The sequence below is a fragment of the Eleutherodactylus coqui genome, chromosome 10 (genome assembly GCF_035609145.1).
Source record: "Eleutherodactylus coqui strain aEleCoq1 chromosome 10, aEleCoq1.hap1, whole genome shotgun sequence".
Taxonomy (NCBI): domain Eukaryota; kingdom Metazoa; phylum Chordata; class Amphibia; order Anura; family Eleutherodactylidae; genus Eleutherodactylus; species Eleutherodactylus coqui.
In genome coordinates this window covers 9378315-9404606 of record NC_089846.1, presented here as the reverse complement: position 1 = coordinate 9404606, position 26292 = coordinate 9378315, and the positions used below count along the sequence as shown (strand labels likewise).

General features: G+C 43.7%; 1 protein-coding gene across 1 annotated transcript in view; it reads left to right on the top strand.

Annotated features, from left to right (window-relative positions):
* AIF1L (allograft inflammatory factor 1 like) overlaps nt 1-26292 on the top strand; it is a 58722-nt gene that overhangs the window by 14486 nt on the left and 17944 nt on the right. Inside the window, exons 3-5 of the mRNA XM_066580207.1 lie at nt 3578-3644; nt 20141-20182; nt 21091-21253. Coding sequence (XP_066436304.1) covers nt 3578-3644; nt 20141-20182; nt 21091-21253 — 272 coding nt within the window. The remainder of the gene's footprint in view (nt 1-3577; nt 3645-20140; nt 20183-21090; nt 21254-26292) is intronic.

Genomic DNA, 26292 nt, shown 5'->3' with positions numbered 1-26292 from the left:
TGCATTCTATTCATGGACCAAGAAGTTCAGCATAAATAGAGCTACAACTCCAACCCTAATTTTTTGGCACCACGATCACCTCTATGCCCACTGACCAACATGGCACAGTGATTTATACCAGCCTAGGGTCACATTGCTGGCTGTACAGGAAAGAACAGGGAAGGGGTTTATATACAGGGAAGTTTGTGCATGGATCTAAGGACATCGAACGTTCCCACAGTCTCGCTGTAGACCCCCGCCAGCAGCCGCCACCATGCAAGAATAGGGACTGTGAATAGCAGGAGGAGACAATGATACGACCGTGTCCGAGAGACCGCCGTGCGCATTAATGTATGCCAGCCACAATGAGAATAGCCCAAGAGACAGAGTCTTTACAGTTAACCCCTTCACACCCCACTGAGATGGACCACAGACGTGGTGATGTTCCGCAGTATCAGCCATAACAAATCACAAAATCTTAAGTATTAGTTCTTGACTCGTCCTCTTCTGCCAAGTTGTAAAAATTCAAGCCCCTTTCTTCTCCTGGGAAAGCTGGGTGGCTCTAAATATGGTGTCCATTACAGCTTGCATAGGTAGTAACCCAAGTTTTCTAGAGCCCTAGATGGAAGTTGGTTACATACTATAGTTAGGCAGCTTTGCCACTCAGCAGTCCAGAAAAGTTGGGTGAGGCCCCTTTAGAAGAGCTTCCTGAATGACAACACTACCTTGCCAAATTTGCCATTGAGAAGTAGGGGAACCGTTGCAGAGCTGTAATGGCGGCCAGATTGGTTATCAGGCAGATTTCCCAGAAACAGCATGTCTCCCACCCATCCCAGATTCGGTGGGACAGTCCCGGATTTTGAGGGCAGTCCCACTTGTTCTAGGAGACAGCGGACGTGTCCTGCAGGTGCAGAATGGAACAAATAGTGTGATCATATGTCGACTAGAATGTAATTGCGCTACCCTGAAGTGAGCAGGAGACAAGATGGGTATATACCTGCGCAATGGGAGGAGTCAAACAGGTGAGTATAGGCAGTTTTCTTTTATTTTACTGTATAAAGGTGTGCATTATTGAGCTGGACAATAATACTGAGCGGGGGCAGGGGTGGGCATTATTATCAAGCCGAGGCACTATTACTCTGAGAACGGCACTGTTGAGCACTATTACTCTGAGGATGTTGGGAGTCGTCCTGCAGAGGCAGAAGTAAACTGAAAGTAGCCTAAACTCAACCGTTCCGCTCTCCCCACTACTTGGTCCACACCGCTCCAGTCTGCTACTTACTTCTGGGCAGTGTGATCACTGCAGCCATTCATTGGTCTCAGCTATACTAATGCTGAGGCCGGGATTGGCCGCAGAGATCATGTGATCATGCTACCTGGAAATTAGTTGAGGAGCGGAATAGCGGAGAAAGAAAAAGGGCGAGTATAGGCGGTTTTATTATTTAACTGCATAAAAGGGGGCATTATTATTGAGGCAGCATTATTAAGGAGCATGTGGGGTGTCGAACTGAGCAGGGGTATTGTTATTGAGAGACGACATGTGGGAGGCATATGGCGGCATTATTACTGAGGAAGTCACTGAGCAATACACTTACTGTGAGGGGGTCATTAAGGGGCACTATTGCTATGAGGGGGTCACTGAAGGCACTATTATTGTGAGGAGGTCACTGAGGGGCACCATTACGGTGAGGGGGTCACTGTTACTATGAAAGGGTTACTGAGGGGTCTTATAACTGTGAGAGCGTACCTGAGGGGCACTGCTACTGTGAGAGAATCTCTGAGGGTTACTAAGGCCGCCTGCACACGGGCGGAAATCCCGCGGCGGTATTGCCCGCGGGATTTCCGCCACTGAAAGTTTGCATAGGAGTGCATTACAATACGCACTCCTATGCAGACGGCCGTGGTTTGGCCGCGCGAAATCTCGGCATGTCCTATTTTTGTGCGGGGCATGCACTCACCTGGCCGCCGGCTCCGGTCTGCGCATGCGCCAGCTGCGCCGCAAGCGGCACATGAAAGAGCTGGGGCCGCCAGTACCGTATTACTGTGAGGGGTTCACTGTGGGGCACTACTGTATTATGGTGAGGGGTTCACTGTGAGGGGTTCACTGTGGGGCACTACCGTATTACTGTGAGGGGCTCACTTTGGGGCACTACCGTATTACTGTGAGGGGCTCACTGTGGGGCACTACCGTATTACTGTGAGGGGCTCACTTTGGGGCACTACTGTATTACTGTGAGGGGTTCACTGTGGGCACTACCGTATTATGGTGAGGGGTTCACTGTGGGGCACTACCGGATTACTGTGAGGGGTTCACTGTGGGGAACTACCGTATTACTGTGAGGGGTTCACTGTGGGGAACTACCGTATTACTGTGAGGGGTTCACTGTGGGCACTACCGTATTACTGTGAGGAGTTCACTGTGGGGCACTACCATATTACTGTGAGGGGTTCACTGTGGGGCACTACCGTATTACTGTGAGGGGTTCACTGTGGGGGCACTACCGTATTACTATGAGGGGCTCACTGTGGGGCACTACCGTATTACTGTGAGGGGTTCAGTGTGGGGCACTACCGTATTACTGTGAGGGGTTCACTGTGGGGCACTACCGGATTACTGTGAGGGGTTCACTGTGGGGCACTACCGTATTACTGTGAGGGGTTCACTGTGGGGCACTACCGTATTACTGTGAGGGGTTCACTGTAGGGCACTACCGTATTACTGTGAGGGGCTCACTTTGGGGCACTACTGTATTACTGTGAGGGGTTCACTGTGGGGCACTACCGGATTACTGTGAGGGGTTCACTGTGGGGCACTACCGGATTACTGTGAGGGGTTCACTGTGGGGCTTGGTATAATAAATTGCCCCTCTTCATTGTCAAGACGTTGGAAGTACTGAATAGCATATAACTAAGAAAAGACCAAATCAGGTAAATCACCGCTCATTAGCAGAAGTTGGGTCCAGAACTTCTAGTTATAGATTTTTTTTAATGCTCAGTCCATTTGTTGTCGGAGTTAATCCCTCGCTTCCACATCACGTGGATTAAAGGGTTTTTTGTTTTTATTGTTTTGATTCTCTTTACTGCTGATTAAAGTGAAGTTATAAGAGGATCTCACATCAAAAAGAAGGAAGCAGAACAAAGTCCTTATCTCTGTACACTCAGGTTTAATGAATTACTAGAGCCCCCATTAGGAAACAGCAGGCTTATATGTGACTATTAAAGGGACAGCACACTCTATCTGCTTATGAAGAACTCATTATAGATTTCTTCCTGCTAATTATGATGAGGTGTCTGATATTTCCCAGTGACGCTTCGTTCCAACTTTATAGCAATTTGAAAATCAATGCAATTACTAGTCCATAGAAGGGGGGCGCTGTTGCATGGGGTTCCATTGGAAAAAAAGTTCTTACTGACAAAGTGGTGCAAAGAGGCACAGCAGGTGACAGAGACTGTAATATTTAATATCAAATATCCTCAGGACTACTTGTTACTCTGGAGACAAGAGCTGCGCACAGTCTGTAACAAAGCAATTATTATAATGTATCTTGAAGGCTCAAGGATTCATAGAGGAAATGTAATTATTTTTTCTATTCCCCAGGAATTCCTTGCAGATGAAAAGTACGCAGATGTGGAGGACTTTGAGGAAAAAATGGCATCGTATAAGAGTAAGTGCAAGTATCACCCTACAATTAATGGTAGTCAGGTGAGAAGGCACTATATAGGCTCCGCCCCCAAATACTTCCCACGCAGCGGGTTCATTTAGGCCTGTTTCACACAGGTGATAGTGATATTTCCGCTTTAAAATCACGGCGATGTCACAGCTCCGTTCCCACAATTTTGTAGCGTCAGTGATGCTTTTTCTTGAGAATAATCTCGCATCTTCGCTGCCCGCAATAGAATTGAGCGATTTTTTTTTTTTATCGCGAAAGTCAATAGGAGTTTCTAATGTTAAAATCACATCACACGAAAACTGCACATTCATGCGATAAACAAGGAGGCTCCATAGAGAAACATGGGAGATATAAAAAAAAGATAGAGCAGGCCGTGCTTTTTTTTCCTCGCAACATAGCATCAGTGAAAGCATCGCTAATGTGAAGGAAACCATTGAAAAGCACGGGGGGTTTCACAAACATGCGTTTTGTAGCGCTGCCACATCGCTGGGAAAAAAAAAGCACGTGTTTTGTAGCCCGTGTGAAGGAGGCCTTACTTATAGTCTCTCCTTGTTAGGCTGCCTGCAGACGAGCGGGTCGGATCCGGCAGCGAGAATTCTCGCCGCGCGATCCGACCCGAGCGCCTGCAGGGATGAGCGCGTAATCACCCGCGCCTGGCGGCCCCGGCTCTTTCATGTGCCGGCTGCCGTGCAGCCGGCGCATGCGCAGACCGGAGCCGGCGGCCGGGTGAGTGCGTGCCCCGCAGAAAATTAGGACATGCCGCGGTTTGTTTGCCGCGCGAGATTTCGCGCGGCCAAACCGCGGCCGTCTGCATAGGAGTGCGTATTTTAATGCACTCCTATGCAAACTTTCAGCGGCGGAAATCCCGCGGCGGGATTTCCGCTCGTGTGCAGGTGGCCATAGAATGGGAATTATTTCCCCACATACTGGTTCCTACTGAGCTTGTTTATAATACATATTGTTTATTACGTAGCAGATAACCTATACCTGCTGGTATAACCTGGGTATCTTCTGTATATAATCATAGATGTACAGCTGGTATGGTTATACATCTCTTGTATATAGTGATATGGAGCATGCTGGTATAACCTGGGTATCTTCTGTATATAATCATAGATGTACAGCTGGTACAACTTATACATCTTGTATGTAGTGATATGGAGCATGCTGGTATAACCTGGGTATCTCCTGTATATAATTATATATGTACTACAGGTATAAGTTATACATCACCTGTATATAGTGATATGGAGCATGCTGGTATAACCTGGGTATCTCCTGTATATAATTATATATGTACAGCTGGTATAAGTTATACATCTCCTGTATATAGTGATATGGAGCATGCTGGTATAACCTGGGCATCTCCTGTATATAATTATACATGTACAGCTGGTATAAGTTATACATCTCCTGTATATAGTGATATGGAGCATGCTGGTATAACCTGGGCATCTCCTGTATATAATTATACATGTACAGCTGGTATAAGTTATACATCTCCTGTATATAGTGATATGGACCATGTGGGTATAACCTGGGTATCCCCAGTATATAATTATATATGTACAGCTGGTATAAGTTATACATGCTGTATATAGTGATATGGAGCATGCTGGTATAACCTGGGTATCTCCTGTATATAATTATATATATACAGCTGGTATAAGTTATACATCCCCTGTATATAGTAATATGGAGCATACTGGTATAACCTGGGTATCTCCTGTATATAATTATACATGTACAGCTGGTATCAGTTATACATCTCCCTGTATATAGTGATATGGAGCACGCTGGTATAACCTGGGTATCTCCTCTATATAATTATATATGTACAGCTGGTATAAGTTATACATCTCCTGTATATAGTGATATGGAGCATGCTGGTATAACCTGGGTATCTCCTCTATATAATTATATATGTACAGCTGGTATAAGTTATACATCTCCTGTATATAGTGATATGGATCATACTGGTATAACCTGGGTATCTGCTGTATATACTGATATAGAGCATGCTGGTATACCCGGGTATCTCCTGTATATAATTATATATGTACAACTGGTATCAGTTATGCATCTCCTGTATATAGTGATATGGACCATGTGGGTATAACCTGGGTATCCCCAGTATATAATTATATATGTACAGCTGGTATAAGTTATACATGCTGTATATAGTGATATGGAGCATGCTGGTATAACCTGGGTATCTCCTGTATATAATTATATATGTACAGCTGGTATAAGTTATACATCCCCTGTATATAGTAATATGGAGCATACTGGTATAACCTGGGTATCTCCTGTATATAATTATACATGTACAGCTGGTATCAGTTATACATCTCCCTGTATATAGTGATATGGAGCACGCTGGTATAACCTGGGTATCTCCTCTATATAATTATATATGTACAGCTGGTATAAGTTATACATCTCCTGTATATAGTGATATGGACCATACTGGTATAACCTGGGTATCTCCTGTATATAGTGATATAGAGCATGCTGGTATACCCGGGTATCTCCTGTATATAATTATATATGTACAGCTGGTATAAGTTATACATCTCCTGTATATAGTAATATGGACCATGCTGGTATAACCTGGGGATCTGCTGTATATAATTATATATGTAGAGCTTGTAAAACCTGGGCATCTTCTGTTGACAAGGTGTAGTCAATAAACCGTATCCAGCACTATTTCTCAATACTGGTGTCCTATAGTAATATATGAATAGCAGACCTGAACAGGATGGCACAGATGCTCTACACAGAGGTACGGTGCGCAGGCCGCTGGGGGGCCGGAACATCGATTTGAATTTTTTATTGAAGCTCCTGTAGGAAGTAAAGAGTAAAACCCAACTGCATGGTAGAAGAGCAGCATGTGAGAGGCAGAAATCTGCTTTGCAAGTCTCTCTGGCCTCATTTAGAGGGACGTGATTTTCGTGCACCAATAGCCATGCAAAACGTTTGCGTCTTGTGTGTGGAAAAACCGTGTAAATGTGCTGCTTCAGGCTAGCTGCGACAAAATTCCGTTCATCTGAACAAGACTTCTAAGTCCGGTGGGACCGCTGCTAGGACTGCAGTAAAGTGCACTGGAAGTGGCCTCCTTCTGCTATGATCCAGGCATGGAGCCGCTGGACAGTGCAGTCCAGGGCCGACCCTATCATAGCGGGACCGTATTAGTGAAGGTCATTCAGTGCAGATGCGATGCAAGTTACTAGTAAGAGCCGACCTAAGCAGAAGACAATGCAGATTTCAGCGTGAACATGCGGGGTAGAATTTGGCGCAATTACCTCGTTGGACCTGTGTTCACTCCAGGGATTCTCAGCACAAATCGGTATCAGAATCCCCTGCAGATGATGGTGGACGAGTTCCTGGATGATCTCCCCTTATCGTAGCAGGAGGCGGCGGCTTCCAGTACACTTTCCTTACTGCTGTCCTAGCAGCGGCCCAACGGCACCTGGAGATACACGGGAAGTCCATTTCTGCTTCTCATATGCTACTCTTCAAGTTTGCAATTGGGTATTACTCTTTCTCTCTTACAGGAACCACACTACAAAATACGAATCCATGTTCCGGGGCCCCCGGTCACCCATGAGCCATCCCATTGTGTAGCGCATCCTTGTCTTCCCATTTAAGTATACTACTGTTATTTCACTACAGGACACCAGGTCTGAGATATAGCGCCGGGTCTGGCTTTTTGACTGCATCCTGTGTATGTAAGCTGATACACGTTATTACGGCCTTTTTCTGCTCCAGGACCAGTTTGGTTTAGTGTGTTTGCAGCTCTTGTAACATTATGACTGTAGGTGGGGAGTTTGGCGCCATCACACACTGGATGCTTTGACTAGTGCTGCCTTTTCTCAAGATTTCTGAGTGCGGTTCCACAAGACCCTTATTGTGCGGACTCCGATGACCCACAGTGGAACTCTCAGCTGCTCCGTCTTCTGGGGCTGCAATGCTGGATCGGGCAGGTCAAGGCCCGGAGTCTTCTGCATCCACTGGGGAAGGGACGAGAGAAGCCGGACATGAGGCAGGCATGAGGTCCAGCAGCACAATGAGAGTGTTGTTTCACATCTGCCGCTGGTCCCTGTGCTATTCTCTTGTTGTGAGGTCCCGTCACATGATGCTGTTCCCTGGGGGTTCACATATTTTTTTTTTAGATCACTATTACAGACTGTTTCCAGCCACGTCTGAGAGGGAAGGGGGCTCAAACTGGCAACGGTGACATCATCATGCCTAATGTAGTGACATCATCCCAGCCAATGAACTGGCTTATGTAGTAATAAGGAATTAAAGGGGCGGTACATAATCTACTCCACAGAGGTCTTCATGTGGAGGAACATCACAGTATCCCCTCATTTATCCGGGGCAGAACGGGGCACAGCCCAATAGCCCCTTTTTCCACTGAACCGGTTCATTTTTATGTAACCAAATCTTGATTGTTCTGCAAAGAGGAAAACCTCTACAACTTTATAATAGACTGTGGGTTTTTTAATTCCTTACCATTTTCAAGATCTCTGCTTGCTTTCAGTGAATAGGACTATACTTGTCCTGACCTAACACTTCTTTTTTCACAGCTGAGGGTTTGTTACAAATTAATATGCATTCCAGATAGTTTGTTAAAATGTAGCGGTGCAGGTAACATGTAGCAATATTTAGTGACATACCCTACCGATAGACCAGTACTCAGCAGGGTAGGAAGGACGGTTGCAATGGTGGCAACTAGTCTCTTGCTCATGAAAATCCTGAAAAGGGTTGTCCAGGGTTAGTTAAACATGGCTGCTTTTTTCCAAACACAGCGCCACCTTTGTCCATAGAGTTGTTGTTGGTATTTCAGGCCCCATTCACTTCAATAGACCTGAGCTGCAATACCACACACAACCCTATGGACAAAGGTGGCGCTGTGTTTGGAAGAAAGCAGCCATGTTTTTCTAACCCTGGAAAACCTTTTTAACTGATTGTCATAGTTCCACCCCCTATAGTAGCAAATGACCTGGACGTGGTTCAAACCCTTCCCTCCCCACGGTAGGAATGTTTTGTTTTTTTTTAATGACATATATGGTTATGTCATATGGATTAAACAGGCTCAGGAGCCAAGCCCACGCCATCCAGAACAGGAGCTGGCTGTGACTGACAGCTGGCCTCCCACTTCAACAGCGGGGATCAGTGAGAACATTAATATAAGCTGTTAACCCCTAATATGCCGCAATCAATGTTGACTGCAGCATGCATGATGTTAACATCCCTCTGTGATGTTGTTGGTCCTCCACCATAAAATCACAGAGGGTCGTGGCAACTGGACTCTAGTCAATGGTGTCTGTGTCTGCTTGTCATAGGCAGGAATAGTGATAATACACTGCTGCACAGAAGTACTGCAGTGTATTATCTGAGTAATCTTGAGATCACAGGTTAAACTTTGCTCCAGGAATGTAAAAAAAAAAATTAAAATGATCAAAAACAAAATTATTTAAACATAGCAAAAAAATACCTTTCTACTCCCTTTCCCCGTTTTGCGTAAAAAATTTTCAAGACACGTTTGGTATTGTCTCATCCGTAACAACCTGTAAAATTTATTTTGTGTGCAGGTTAGTGTGATTACATGTAATTATACCGCAAAAAGGCAATGGCAAAATGTATGTGTTTTTTCTCCCTGCCCTCAAAAAATAAAAATACATTTTAAAAAAGTTATACAATACATTATATGGAACCCAAAAATGGTATCAGTAAAATCTACAGCTCACCACGCAAAAACAAGCCCTCATAGTAAAAAAAGGTCTGGCATTTGAAAAGTGGAGATGAAAATCCCCAAAAATCATTGTGTCCCTGGGTCCGAAATAGACCGCATCACCAAGGGGTTAAGCCAACCAATAGGCCGCTGTGAAAAATCTGGTACATTTTTAGAACACCTGGACTAAATATTACAGTAGAAGAGATAAGTAAGTCTTGGTGTGTACAGTATTTACACGTTGGGGTCACATTGCAGCTTTTAGACCCCCTCAGGGGAACTTAGCAGGACTTCACCCCAGTATTCTGATGCATGTTGAATTTGCCAGAATTGTTCAAAAACTATACACATTTTTACGCTGCTTTTACCATTGTCCACTACCTGACAACTTTACTATAACCTATGCCAGGAGCCCTTACAGAGCAGCACTGAGACATGAGGGTCCGGGCGAAGGAAGGGAGTCACATCAGGTTACTCCCCATAGCAGATTTTCCCACCTCAGACGCACAAACTCTCTCGGCTCAGTTGTGTTTCCTGGGTGTGCAGAGGTGACAAAGTGCTTCCTATAGCAGAACTGAACTTGCTGCAAAACTTATCAACTCTGAAATCATGAATCCAGCAAAAAATGAAGATTTACCCCCCCCCCCCCCCATTCTGATACAGGGCTACAAACCACATCTTGGGGCGAATTCTCAGATCGCTGATTACAAAAGCAAGAAGGTCTGAAAATGAAAGATACGACGCAGCAGATCTCCAGTTATTAGTTCTGTGATTCTTGCCGCCCCCCGGCGCACTATTACAATATTTTATTTAAAATTGCACGTCCTAATATAATATTATGACTGCTCTGTACCCGTCACTGAAATGAATGAAGATTCAAGAGCCGCCGCTGTGCTTCCAGCTTCTAGACTGCATGTGGAGTTACATTTAGGCCTCTTTCACACGGGCCACAGCCATATCGCTGCTAAAAAAAATTTAAAAAAAAAAAAATCGCTGCCATGTCGCTGGTATGTAAAAGCAATTTTGTAGCATCAGTGATGCTACGTTTTTCCCAAGAAGAAAGCATCATGCCGCGGCTACTCGGGATTTCTTGCGCGATTTTGTCAGGAGAAAGTTAAAAGTTTCTAATGTTAAAATGACATCGCACGAAAAGCGCAAGTTTGTGCAATGCGATAAATAAAGAGGTTCCATAGGAAAACATGGGCTACCAAAAATAATTGTGCATCGCGGCTGTATAAAGCATGCTGCGATTGTGTATTCTCGCAATGTAGCGGCCTACAAAACATCGCTCATGTGAAAGAACCCATTGGAAAGCAATGACTTCACATACATGTGTTTTAGGGTGCATTCAGACCACCATATATCGGCTCGGTTTTCACGCCCAGCTGATATACGTCGTCTCTCTCTGCAGGGGGGGGGGGCCTGGAAGAGCCAGGAGCAGTGCTCTGAGCTCCTGCCCCCTCTCTGCCTTCTCTCCGCCCCTCTGCACTATTTGCAATGGGGAGAGGCGGGATGGGGGCGGGACTAATTCTCACAACTTTGCCCCGCCTCCCTTCATTGCAAATAGTGCAGAGGGGCAGAGAGGAGGCAGAGACGGGGCAGGAGCTCAGTTCCTGCCCCTGGCTCTTCCATCCTTCCCCCCCCCGCAGATGAGGACACCGTATATAGGCTCGGCGTGAAAACCAAGCCGATATACTCTCGTCTAAATCCATCCTTATAGTGTGGTCTACAAAATCGTGTGAAAGCAGCCTTATACAACTGAACACCGCTTATGCCCGTGTTTTCGGGTGGTCGGGTGTGTGTTTTTATTTGCACAATTTCACTGCGCATTTGTGCACGCAATAAAGAACAGCTAGGCCCATTGAAATTGTGCGCTAATACACAGTTAATATACAGGCTTCCTGTGTATTTGCGCTCGTATATTCACTTTAATGGCTTTTTGTAGAACACACCAAAATCGGTCATGCCATGTATTTTTTCACACAATCATGTGCAAAAAACACGCTCATGTGAACAAACCTATTGAAATCAATGGGTTCAATTCACTACGTAATAAGTGCATATAAATTGAACGCGTAATACGCTGTGCAAATACGCTCACGTAAACGAGCTCTTACTATATCATTATAATTGGCCCGTAAGGCTAGCATACCCCTCAGTGAAAAGGAGTTTGACACCCTGATATAGATGGACTGCTGAGATATTGGAATACCATAGGTTAACCGCGCTCTATGCATCCGGTTTATGAAGGACATTGACTGATGTGCTATTAATTTACATGAACAGCATCTTTGTCGCGGTGCTGCCCGGAGCAGTGTGCGGCCGCTCGCTCATTACTCCGGCTGACTGCTGACACTGTATCCACAGGCAAACTGCTTGTAAAAAATGGCAGATGTCACTGTTCATCAGAATCCACTGTCAAAATCTTGCACTGTGACAAAGCCGGTTACTGGAGGATGGGAGCAGTAGTGTGGGGCGGGAATCCCCAGGACTTGTGCTAAAAACTGCTACAATGTATCAGTGCAGGAATCCCCAGCACCTGTGCCAATATCTGCTACAATGTATCAGTGCAGGAATCCCCAGGACCTGTGCCAATACCTGCTACAATGTATCAGTGCAGGAATCCCCAGCACCTGTGCCAATACCTGCTACAATGTATCAGTGCAGGAATCCCAAGCACCTGTGCCAATAACTGCTACAATGCATCAGTGCAGGAATCCCTAAAACCTACGCTGATAACTGCTACAATGTATCACTGCAGGAGTCCCCAGCGCCTGTGCTAATAACTGCTACAATGTATCAGTGCAGGAATCCCCAGCACCTGTGCCAATACCAGCTACAATGTATCAGTGCAGGAATCCCCAACACCTGTGCCGATAACTGCTACAATGTATCAATCCCCAGGACCTATGCTGATAACCACTACAATTTTTCAGTGCAGGAATACCCAGGATCTGTGCGGAGAACTGCTACAATGTATCAGTGCAGGAATCCCCAGGACATGTGCTAATAACTGCTACAATGCATCAGTGCAGGAATCCCCAAAGACCTGTGCTGAAAACTGCTACAATGTATCAGTGCAGGAATCCCCAACACCTGTGCCAATAACTGCTACAATGTATCAGTGCAGGAATCCCCAACACCTGTGCCAATAACTGCTACAATGTATCAGTGCAGGAATCCCCAACACCTGTGCCAATAATTGCTACAATGTATCAGTGCAGGAATCCCCAACACCTGTGCCAATACCTGCTACAATGTATTAGTGCAGGAATCCCCAGGACCTGTGCTGTTAACTGCTACAATGTATCAGTGCAGGAATCCCAAGCACCTGTGCCAATACCTGCTACAATGTATCAGTGCAGGAATCCCCAGGACCTGTGCTGTTAACTGCTACAATGTATCAGTGCAGGAATCCCCAACACCTGTGCCAATAACTGCTACAATGTATCAGTGCAGGAATCCCCAACACCTGTGCCAATAATTGCTACAATGTATCAGTGCAGGAATCCCCAATACCTGTGCCAATAATTGCTACAATGTATCAGTGCAGGAATCCCCAACACCTGTGCCAATAACTGCTACAATGTATCAGTGCAGGAATCCCAAGCACCTGTGCCAATACCTGCTACAATGTATCAGTGCAGGAATCCCCAGGACCTGTGCTGTTAACTGCTACAATGTATCAGTGCAGGAATCCCCAACACCTGTGCCAATAACTGCTACAATGTATCAGTCCAGGAATCCCCTGAACCTGTGCCGATAACTGCTACAATGTATCAATCCCCAGGACCTATGCTGATAACCGCTACAATTTTTCAGTGCAGGAATACCCAGGATCTGTGCGGAGAACTGCTACAATGTATCAGTGCAGGAATCCCCAGGACCTGTGCTAATAACTGCTATAATGCATCAGTGCAGGAATCCCCAAGACCTGTGCTGAAAACTGCTACAATGTATCAGTGCAGGAATCCCCAAGACCTGTGCTAATAACTGCTACAATATATCAGTGCAGGAATCCCCTGAACCTGTGCTGAAAACTGCTACAATGTATCAGTGCAGGAATCCCCAGTACCTGTGCCAATAATTGCTACAATGTATCAGTGCAGGAATCCCCAGCACCTGTGCCAATAACTGTTACAATGCATCAGTCCAGGAATCCCCTGAATCTGTGCTGATAACTGCTACAATGTATCAGTGCAGGGAACATGTAGCACTCTGCAGTCCACAGGGGATTGTCTAGGCTGGATACATAGTAAGGTGAGCAGACGTGACAATCCCACGTACATGTGGGTCTGTGGCAGAAAACTAACATGTGCCAGCAGAGCCACATGAGATTAGCCGAATTCAACAGTGTTTATTTGCAATTTTCGTGCGTGGAATTAGTGAGAAGAACGAGCTCATACCGCTCGCCGATGAGATTTAATGTGTTGTGCATTGCTGTGGATGTGAAATGATAGCGGATCTGATGAGGATGTAATCATGAAATCCACTGCTAAGCACCCATAACGTGAGAATGAACACTACCAAACCCCCAGCTGTGAGAAGCATCATGTCAGGATGGCTTATAAACAAGGAGGTTTCCTTCACTGACAGCCAGCAGAGGATGGAGATGAACTGAGGAAGTTACAGAAGTTTTCATTTTCTGCTGATTCTTATAGCAGAGCCAGACTTCCCTTCAAGGAATTGCTGAGCGCTGCCCAGTTCTGCTTTCTTGGAAGGCATCACCCACTTACTGGCAGACAGAGTTTACTTAAACCTTTTCTCAGGTGTTCTCAGGTGTGCATCAGGTAGTCAGAGAAGCCGCGTCGCCATCCTTGTTAGTCCAGGCCCAGAGGGTCACTTTAAGATCACCAGTAACAAGCAAAGTGCCGTACTAGCAGCGAATGTATCTAAGTGACGATACACTATTATATGGGATACTGATAGTGTCTGCTGAGCTGATGTATCTAAGCCTGTGTGTGATACTATCTGCTGAGTCGATGTATCTAATCCTATCATATGTGATACTGTCTCCTCAGCTGTTGTATCTAATCATATTATGTTTGATACGGTCTGCTGAACCATTGTATCTAATCCGATCATGTGTGATACAGTCTACTGAGCCAATGTATCTAAGCCTATCATATGTGATACAGTCTACTCAGCTGCTGTATCTAATCTGATCATGTGTGATACTGTCAACTGAGCTATTGTAGCCAATTCTACCATAGGTGTTACTGTCTGCTGTATCTACATCTGGCTTGTGTGATACTGACTGTGTATCTAAGCTTATTGTGTGATGGTGTCTGCTGAGCTCTGTATTTAATCCTATCATGTGTGATACCATCTGCTGAGCTGTTGTATCAAATCCCACCATGTGTGATACAGTCTGCTGAGCTACTGTATCTAAGCCTATGTGTGATTGACCTCTCCATGCATTTCAGATGCCAGGCTATGGAGAGGATTATTATTTGGCTGCCCGTGGTCAGTAGTGATCTTCGCATGTCTCCAGTCGTGCGGATATTATCAGCTCGCTGTCCGCAGCGCCCGCACCTTCAGGTTTATAATGCTGTTATTTTCATATTTAATGACGCCTGATTACCACTGAGGCGGAGAACAACCGGCACAAATATTTAAAAAAACGAAAAACGGAGTAAAAAGTAAAATAAAAATAAGCGGGGGCGGGGTTTAATTAGGCGTGGGGACTATAGGATTCCTTTGCAGGCAAAATAGTAAGGGAAGATTCCTTCTCAGCTGGAACTAAAGCAGCCGGCACCCCGCGCCAAACTAATTCCCATCCAGGACACGCTACATTGGCAGAGCTGGATCACGTGACTGGAGGAAATAATGGTCAGAGTGGATCATTTTTCAGGTTTGTATCCCTTTAAGCACTCCAAAGAATCCCCATCCTTTTCAGTATGCTTTTTCTTGCCCACATCTCCAGTTTCTTGGCCCGACATAAGAGCGTTCCCCTCATTCTCCCCATGACCTCACAGCACCGGCTCACGGGGAACAAACGCCAAATTATTCACAAGGACTGGAAACGGCCTGAAGAGGACGGCGGGGGATGCCAGCCATTGTTTGTGCGCTTCAGTGTAGAATACAAGACTATTCCATTGGAATAACATGACTGGATGTTCCTGGGGCATGTGCCCGCATCGCCACTCACGCCTCACAGAGGACCCTCATTCACAGTCCCAGCAGGGTAATGTGTCCAGCTCCTAATACCCCTCAGGGAACATGTATATGCTGGGCAACAAAAACAGAACTTGTGCATTGTAGTAAGGGGTTAATTGACACGGGCATTTTTTCGCTTGCACTAATAGTGCGAGACAGAAAAACTGAAGCATGCCCTACTTTTCTGTGATATTGCAGAAAACTTGCGCATTATAGGCTATGGACAAGTTAAACATTGCATCGCACTCGGAAGTACTTGACAGTTTCACATGAGTGCGATGAAAAGTTTTTTCTATTGAATGTGAATTCGCATGAACTAGGATGTGATTTTCTTGCAAAATGCATCACATCGTAAAAATCCTGGGTTTAACGGCTCATTCACACGGGCGGATTGTCACCGCGTATTATGTACGTTTTTTTCCCCCCTGCGTAATACATGATGAATGGAGGCAATGAAAGACTATGGACTTTCATTCTTCCATTCGCACCTGCGAGTGCACACTGCGTATAAAAGGCAGCCGACAATGAAAGAAAGAGAGAAATGGGAAATATGAGAACCTCAACTGCACTTTCCCTTTAACAGTCATTAAAGGGGTTTTCCAGGTAAACCTTCTGTGGTATGTAAAGCAACGTCTGCACTACTTACCTAGGGCTGACCTCTCAGGGGGAAAGATGTTCTGTTCTGCCGCTTCCCTGACAGTCATATGACCACAGCGCCATCTGAAAATACTGGTCATCTTTGGTAGTGACCACCATTGTTCCACATCACAGTCCCAGACAAGCATCATGTGATTGAAACAACTGCACTCTGGCTTATACATGGAACAGCGGAATTTGCAGTCATGCAGAAAATTCTGCATCACAATCTGCAGTCAGACGTGTGCGGATTTCTATAGCATCAAATTCCGTTGCATGTTGCAAAACACTTCTGTTACACGCAGGGGAGCCCCTATCACGAGGTGACCTGAGCCCGCTACCTCAGTCTGCAGCAGAGGCGTAACTTGGAGCTCCTGGGCCCCAGTGCAAAACCTGTAACAGGGCCCCCAACTATAATGCTTTTTTCATAGTACTGGGCCTTATGGGCCCCCTAAGGCACCTGGGCCCGGGTGCAACCGCATCCCCTGCATCCTCTATAGTTAGGCCAGTGGTCTGCAGGATCTCAGAGGGGTGGTGTTGGGTTGCCACGCAGCCAGTAATTATTTTTTACCAGCCATGTTAATGGCTGTTTAAAAAAAATTGACAGAAGCGCCTGCGAGTCCGCCAGGTAACAACCCAACAAGCATTCAAATTACTCGGCCAATTGTTCCTATCTGGCGGGTGCCACTATGGTGATCAAAGTGTGACTCCTAGCATCTACACCCCCCTGCATCTGCGTTCCTGCATGTAGATTCCGGCCTGAACTCAGCACAGACTCTGGTCAGAGAGGTCAGGGGTCACACACTGATCATCCTAGTAGCAACCACTTCCGATCAAGAGCAACGGGGTGAGTGATTGTTGGTCGCTGCCCAACTAGAGGTAGATTATGCAGGACACTATTACTACTGGGGGCACTATTACTTTGTCACTTCATACAAGTCTCAGTGGTAGTGGTTCAGATATGTGTTTGGTAAAATGAGTGGGGATGTTTTTTTTGGGGGGGGGGGGGAGCGGTGGATGCCATTTCACACCTGGGGCACCCCTGGTTACATTTGAAAGGTCCTCCCTTAGACTCTACTCCTTTCCCAATCTGGCACATCTGCCATGAAGCAGGTGGATTGGTCCCAGCTGTGTCTGAGGGTGGAGCTGTAGGGAGTGGCAGGGTCACATGATTGATTGTGAAGGTGTTGAAAGGGCATACATGACGTATCCGTATTCTGTGGGTCAGTACGATTACGACGATACCAAACTTATATCGTTTTTTTTTCTTGCTGTACTACTTTTAAAACATAAAATGTCTTTGGAAAAAGTCTGATTATTTTCCGCCACCATCCCCCGACCGCCATAACTTTTTTTCGGTCAGTATACCGGTAGTTGTGTGGAGGCTTGTTTTTTTTTTTGCAAGATGTTCTCTAGTTTCTTTTGGTACCATTTTGGAGTATATATGACTTTTTGATTGCGTTTTATATAAAAGTTTCTTAGAGACGGAGCAACCAAAAAAAGCAATTCCAGCCTTGTGTATATTTTTTCTGACAGCGTTCACAGTACGGGGTAAGTAATGCGTTACTTTGATAGATCGGACTTTCACGGATGCAGCAATAACAATGGGGTTTTTTTTGTTTGATTTTTATTATGAATATGAGAAAAAAGGTGTTTTTTAACTTTTATTACATTGTATTTTCTTTTTATTTTTTATTTTACATTTTCTTGCTTTCTTAGTCCCCATAGGGGAGCTGAACTTGTGATATTTTGATTGCTCCTGCAGTATAACATAATACCATAGGCCGCCTGCAGACGGGCGGAAAGTCTGCGGCGGGATTTCCGCCGCTGGAAGCTTGCATAGGATTGCGTTAACAAACGCAATCCTATGCAGACGGCCGCGGTTTGGCCGCGCGAAATCTCGCGCGGCAAACAAACCGCGGCATGCTCTATTTCTGTGCGGGGCTGGCAGAGCCCCGCACAGAAACTTCACTCACCGGCCGCGGGAAAGATGAGTGCCCCCGCTGCTCTCTGCAGGCACTCGGGTCGGGGCCCGCTGCGAGAATTCTCGCAGCCGGATCCGACCCGGCTGTCTGCAGGCGGCCATAGTATTGCATTATACCACGTCAGAGGTAGGGCTTCAGAAAGCCCCAGGGTGCCATGGCAGCCGAACGTCACCTCACAATCTCATCATGGAGGTCTGCTTACCGATCAGGACATTTAAATGCCACTGTCAGAATTGACAGTGGCATTTAAAGGGTTAACAGTCACGATCAGCGTTCATGCAGATTGCGGTTGTTGTGGGCGAGTGTTATCTCTTAAAAGACATCCGGCACCCACCGTATATGGAGCGGGATCGGCTCCTGGCCCTGTTTAATACCAACCCAGCACACCCAGGATGTAAATGTAGACTCTGGGGTGTAAAGGGGCTAAAAGCTGATCAGAGCCTGACTTTGAAGGATTAGCAGGCCTGCTAGTAGGGTAGCGAGACAACGCTGGCTATTGGGGGCAGATTAGGAAGGCTCAAATAATAAATAGCGAGCTCCAGACTGGGGCTTCCTCTTATATGGAGCCTGACAATTTCTGAGTATCTGCATCTTGCAACAGGATTGCGCCGAGTGTGGGAAGTCTTCTGTTATTTACAAATCGTGTGCGCTAGATTGCAACAGACTGTTCTGTGTAGACCAGGGGTGTCAAGCGCATTTTCACAGTCAACATAACATGGACAGCATAATCCTCATTGATTTATATTGAATTATTTGTGTTTTTTTGCGCACCTGCAAATAAATAAGCAAGTAGGTCTAAATACACAGTGATTACACACAGCTTCAGTTTTTCATGGACCGTAAATGCATCCGTCCGTGTGAATGTGCCCTAAATGTGATTGTTCTCGGTAAGAAAAACCAAGTAATCTTGTAGATATACGTTTTAATGACTAACAAAAATACATGATGTTATAGCGAGCTTTCGAACCTCTCAGAGTTCTTCCTCAGGCATAATGGAGCAAATCTAAAGATGTAGTTATACTAAATCATATACACATTTTTAATATAACGAAGTCTTTAGATTTGTTCCATTACACCTGAGGAAGGACCCTGAGAGGTTTGAAAGCTCGCTGTAACATCATGTATTTTTGTTAGCCATTAAAAGGCATCATATCTACAAGATTACATTGGTTTCTTGAAAGTAGAGGGCCGCTCCTTCTGCATCTGGACTTTGTCGTGGGCCACATAAAATGACATGGTGGGCCGGACTCGGCCCGCGGGCCTCGGGGTGGCACACACGTTGCGTAGAAGTTTAATCTGCTTTATTACGGTTGTGTAATGCCAACATGGAAACTGTTCTATGTGAAGCATAAAATATTGTTATCCTAAGGTAAACATGCAGCAGCCATTACTAGCCTTAGTTAAGACTAAGGATTATTTATGGTACCGCGGCGGTTTATTCTCGCCCGAACTCTTTTCCTAAATTGCTTGCCCCTGTTCCTATTCAGTTCATTGGTCATTGGTTCCTATTTTTGCACCTCCATGTTCTGCATCGTATTCCCGTAACCTGTGTCGCATCCGCCACCCTCGATATATTGACTCAATGTGGATGACAAGTAGCGATCAGGAAGCGCAGATCTAGATTATAGCGCACACACCAGTTGACATATCTATGTGCTGATGCCGTCTGTGGTATAGGCGCGTCCACACTGATTCATTGCTCCCGACAGTTTCGTACGGCGACCATAACAAGCTTTTCCCGTACTAATTGCTTATATACTTGTCACATCAAGGATTATGGAGTCATTTACATTGTTCTGGAGAGACTTGCTACAGTGTATCAACCAGGGAATGCGGAGCTATAAGGGCGAGAATGTGTGGAGGGGAGGAGCCGATCGCAAGAAATGTGACCTAACAGGAAACAATGTAACAATGTTTACCAGTTGATTCATTGTGTACTAATTATCATCATCAACTGTTCTTTCTTCTAGAAAAATTTATGGAATTTGACTTAAACGATCAAGGAGAGATCGGTAAGTGACGCCATAACCGGCCTATTCCCCAACAACAACGACCGCCATCACTGATCCCACATGCCATGTTACCCAGACTCCCCAAACCCCTGAATAATAGGTGTCCCTATACATTGTACACAGTGATACGTGTGCATTCCTGAACGCCAAGGGCTCACTCACATGGGCATATTTGCCATCTATATTTTATACGCATGTAATACGGACAGCATAAACCCATAGAATTCTATAGGGGTATGCAAACATATGTTTTTCACGTATGTATTTTATGCAGGTGGAAAAAAATAGCAGCAGACCAAAATCACCCATGCAAGTCTATGGGAGCGTTAGAAATATGCAGTATGTATATATATATATATATATATGATACGTGCGTAGGCACTGCATGTTTACAGAAGAGAAATCCAATGGTCCTTCCTGCGGGGTTTACATAAAAAACACAGCGAAAACATATACAAAAAAAAAGGAAAGCAGAAGGGACCAAATATGCAGTAAATACGAGCAGTTTCACGGTCCAGAACTGCATACATTTGAATGAGCCCTAAGCCCGGGTGGGAGCCGCCATGGGGACCTTACTGGTTTTCATTCAGCTTTTCCAGAAAGAGAATTGAATCTTGCCAAACGTCAGAGAATGTTTGCCCCCATAAATATATTGATGACTGTTACCCGTTACATGTCCTTTCCATTTACAGAAGATTGATACAATGTTTCTCAGGTGTTCATAGCACAGAGGACTCCAAAATGTCTTAGTGGTCCAAGTAGTAACACAATGGGAAGCTGCATCATGTGACTAGGAAATTCTCTGCCCACATCCCCCAAATTACAACCAACAGTCTGCTTGGATCTGTGTGTATTGTTGTGTGAGGTTACAGCACTGCTCCCTACTAATCTACTGACAAATCTTCCAGACATAATGGGACTCAAGATGATGATGGAGAAGCTCGGAGTTCCCAAAACACATCTCGAAGTAAAAAAGATGATAGATGAAGTGAACGGAGGGTGCAGCGACGCCATCGGCTATCGAGACTTCATCAAGATGTTGCTGGGAAAAAGAAACTCAATATTTAGGATGTAAGTGACCCTAATTTAACACCAGTATAGAACTGATCTGAAAACTGTAGACCAGGATAATATAACTACTATAATACTGCCCCCTATGTACAGGAATATAACTACTATAATACAGCCCCTATGTACAAGAATATAACTACTATAATACTGCCCCCTATGTACAAGAATATAACTACTATAATACTGCCCCCTATGTACAAGAATATAACTACTATAATACTGCCCCCTATGTACAAGAATATAACTACTATAATACTGCCCCCTATGTACTAGAATATAACTACTATAATACTGCCCCCTATGTACAAGAATATAACTACTATAATACTGCCCCCTATGTACAAGAATATAACTACTATAATACTGCCTCCTATGTACAAGAATATAACTTCTATAATACTGCCTCCTATGTAAAAGAATATAACTTCTATAATACTGCCCCCTATGTACACGAATATAACTACTATAATACTGCCTCCTATATACAAGAATATAACTACTATAATACTCCTCCTATATACAAGAATATAACTACTATAATACTGCCCCCTATGTACAAGAATATAACTACTATAATATTGCCCCCTATGTACAAGAATATAACTACTATAATACTGCCCCTATGTACAAGAATATAACTACTATAATACTGCCCCCTATGTACAAGAATATAACTACTATAATACTGCCCCCTATGTACAAGAATATAACTACTATAATACTGCCCCCTATGTACAAGAATATAACTACTATAATACTGCCCCCTATGTACAAGAATATAACTACTATAATACTGCCCCCTATGTACAAGAATATAACTACTATAATACTGCTCCCTATGTACAAGAATATAACTACTATAATACTGCCCCCTATGTACAAGAATATAACTACTATAATACCGCCTCCTATGTACAAGAATATAACTACTATAATACTACCCCCTATGTACAAGAATATAACTACTATAATACTGCCCCCTATGTACAAGAATATAACTACTATAATACTGCCCCCCTATGTACAAAAATATAACTACTATAATACTGCCCCCCTATGTACAAGAATATGACTACTATAATACTGTCATCCTATAGATGTCATGTGACCTACCTCATATGCTTTCCCTTGGCATTAGATTAGCACAAGCCTATTTTCCCCTGTATTCTGGGGTGTGGGGGCAGCTGGCAGCACCTGCTGTTTACACTTGGTGATGGTAACACAACTCCTGGGTTCAGGGTTGAGAATTTTGGTGGAAATCATCAGAGAGTTTCCCCGCGGTGACAGGTGGTGCAGGGCAGCAGCTGCTCTGCAGCGTCACATCATGGCCTGCACATCTGCTGCATGACACTTGTCTCATTGCAGCCGCCTGTGTCATGTAAACTTCACAAACTTTTACTACTCACCCTCAGAGTGATCCTCCCCAGGACTGCCCGCCGGTCAGCTGCACTTCGGGTGAGAACTTCTTAAACTATACCTGGGCAAGACAGAGTTAAACAAAATGGCAGTCATTGCCTTAAAAAGGATGCACAAAGCTATTTAGGTGGAGAAATGCTAGAATATGGGCCCTGCAGCCTCGGGCCTACAACCATAAAACACTGGATGCAGCAGCAAGTCTGCAGAAGGAATGACATGTTATACTCTAGTCACACCCAAAGCTGCATTCACATTTTTGCAGTCACCCCTTAGACTCTAGTTCATCCTCACTATACTGTCATACATGTGACCTAAAAGGGTTGCCCAGGGCTAGGAAAACATGGCTCCTTTCTTCCAAACACAACACCACACTTGTCCATAGATTGTGTGTTATTGCAGCTCAATTCCCATTGACTTCAATGGAGCTAAACTGCAATATCAGGCATAACTCTATGGACAAGGGTGGCGCTGTGTTTGGAAGAAAGCAACCATGCATTTCTAACCCTAGACAAACCATTTAAAGGGGTTTTCCATGCAAATACTATTGATGACCTATCATCAGGATAGGTCATCAATAGTTGATCATCCGGGGTCCGTCGCTTGTAACAGCAGCCATGGCTTCCATAGAAGGTCGTCGCGAAGACTTCTGCTCCAAATACACATAGGTCGGTGCGAAAGTCTCTGACCCGACCTCCCACGTAGTGGCCGATACTGGTAACTGCAGGCAAAGCTCTCATTGAAATCAGTGGGAGCCTGCTGTAGTTACAAGTGCCAGCCACTACACAGATGTCAGCGTGGAGACTTCCGCTCCAACCTCTGTTTATTTCCAACGCTGACAACATGCGCCCGCCCAGCTGATCGGTTGGGGTCCCGAGCAACAGACCCTGGCCGATCAATAGTATGGAAAACCCCTCTAATACTATAGTAGTTATATTCATGTACATAGGGAGCTGTATTATAGTAGTTATATTCCTGTACATAGGGAGCTGTATTATAGTAGTTATATTCCTGTACATAGGGGGCAGTATTATAGTAGTTATATTCCTGTACATAGGGGGCAGTATTATAGTAGTTATATTCTTGTACATAGAGGACAGTATTATAGTAGTTATATTCTTGTACATAGGGGGGCAGTATTATAGTAGTTATATTCTTGTACATAGGGGGCAGTATTATAGTAGTTATATTCTTGTACATAGAGGGCAGTATTATAGTAGTTATATTCTTGTACGTAGGGGGCAGTATTATAGTAGTTATATTCTTGTACATAGGGGACAGTATTATAGGAGTTATATTCTTGTACATAGGGAGCAGTATTATAGTAGTTATATTCTTGTACATAGGAGGCAGTATTATAGGAGTTATAGTCTTGTACATAGGGGGCAGTATTATAGTAGTTATATTCTTGCACATAGGAGCAGTATTATAGTAGTTATATTCTTGTACATAGGAGGCAGTATTATAGTAGTTATATTCTTGTACATAGGGGGCAGTATTATAGTAGTTATATTCTTGTACATAGGGAGCAGTATTATAGTAGTTATATTCTTGTACATAGGGAGCAGTATTATAGTAGTTATATTCTTGTACATAGGGAGCAGTATTATAGTAGTTATATTCTTGTACATAGGGAGCAGTATTATAGTAGTTATATTCTTGTACATAGGGGGCAGTATTATAGGAGTTATATTCTTGTACATAGGGAGCAATATTATAGTAGTTATATTCTTGTACATAGGGGGCAGTATTATAGTAGTTATATTCTTGTACATAGGGGGCAGTATTATAGTAATTATATTCTTGTACATAGGGGGCAGTATTATAGTAGTTATATTCTTGTACATGGGGGACAGTATTATAGTAGTTATATTCTTGTACATAGGGGGCAGTATTATAGTAGTTATATTCTTGTACATAGGGGGCAGTATTATAGTAGTTATATTCTTGTACATAGGAGGCAGTATTATAGTAGTTAGATTCTTGTACATAGGGGGCAGTATTATAGTAATTATATTCTTGTACATAGGGGGCAGTATTATAGTAGTTATATTCTTGTACATGGGGGACAGTATTATAGTAGTTATATTCTTGTACATAGGGGGCAGTATTATAGTAGTTATATTCTTGTACATAGGGGGCAGTATTATAGTAGTTATATTCTTGTACATAGGAGGCAGTATTATAGTAGTTATTTTCTTGTACACAGGGGGCAGTATTATAGTAGTTTTATTCTTGTACATAGGGGGCTGTATTATACTAGTTATATTCTTGTACATAGGAGGTAGTATTATAGTAGTTATATTCTTGTACATAGGGGGCAGTATTATAGTAGTTATATTCTTGAACATAGGGGGCAGTATTATAGTAGTTATATTCTTGTACATAGGGAGCAGTTTTATAGTAGTTATATTCTTGTACATAGGGAGCAGTATTATAGTAGTTATATTCTTGTACATAGTGGACAGTATTATAGGAGTTATAGTCTTGTACATAGGGGGCAGTATTATAGTAGTTATATTCTTGTACATAGGGAGCAGTATTATAGTAGTTATATTCTTGTACATAGGGGACAGTATTATAGTAGTTATATTCTTGTACATAGGAGGCAGTATTATAGTAGTTAGATTCTTGTACATAGGGGGCAGTATTATAGTAATTATATTCTTGTACATAGGGGGCAGTATTATAGTAGTTATATTCTTGTACATGGGGGACAGTATTATAGTAGTTATATTCTTGTACATGTGGGGCAGTATTATAGTAGTTATATTCTTGTACATAGGGGGCAGTATTATAGTAGTTATATTCTTGTACATAGGGGACAGTATTATAGTAGTTATATTCTTGTACATAGGAGCAGTATTATAGTAGTTATATTCTTGTACATAGGGGGCAGTATTATAGTAGTTATATTCTTGTACATAGGAGGCAGTATTATAGTAATTATATTCTTGTACATAGGGGGCAGTATTATAGTAGTTATATTCTTGTACATAGGGGACAGTATTATAGTAGTTATATTCTTGTACATAGGGGGCAGTATTATAGTAGTTATATTCTTGTACATAGGGGGCAGTATTATAGTAGTTATATTCTTGTACATAGGGGGCAGTATTATAGTAGTTATATTCTTGTACATAGGGGGCAGTATTATAGTAGTTATTTTCTTGTACACAGGGGGCAGTATTATAGTGGTTTTATTCTTGTACATAGGGGGCTGTATTATACTAGTTATATTCTTGTACATAGGGGGCTGTATTATACTAGTTATATTCTTGTACATAGGAGGTAGTATTATAGTAGTTATATTCTTGTACATAGGGGGCAGTATTATAGTAGTTATATTCTTGTACATAGGGGGCAGTATTATAGTAGTTATATTCTTGTACATAGGGGGCAGTATTATAGTAGTTATATTCTTGTACATAGGGGGCAGTATTATAGTAGTTATATTCTTGTACATAGGGGGCAGTATTATAGTAGTTATAATCTTGTACATAGGGGGCAGTATTATAGTAGTTATATTCTTGTACATAGGGGGGCAGCATTATAGTAGTTATATTCTTGTACATAGGGGGCAGTATTATAGTGGTTATATTCTTGTACATAGGGGGCAGTATTAT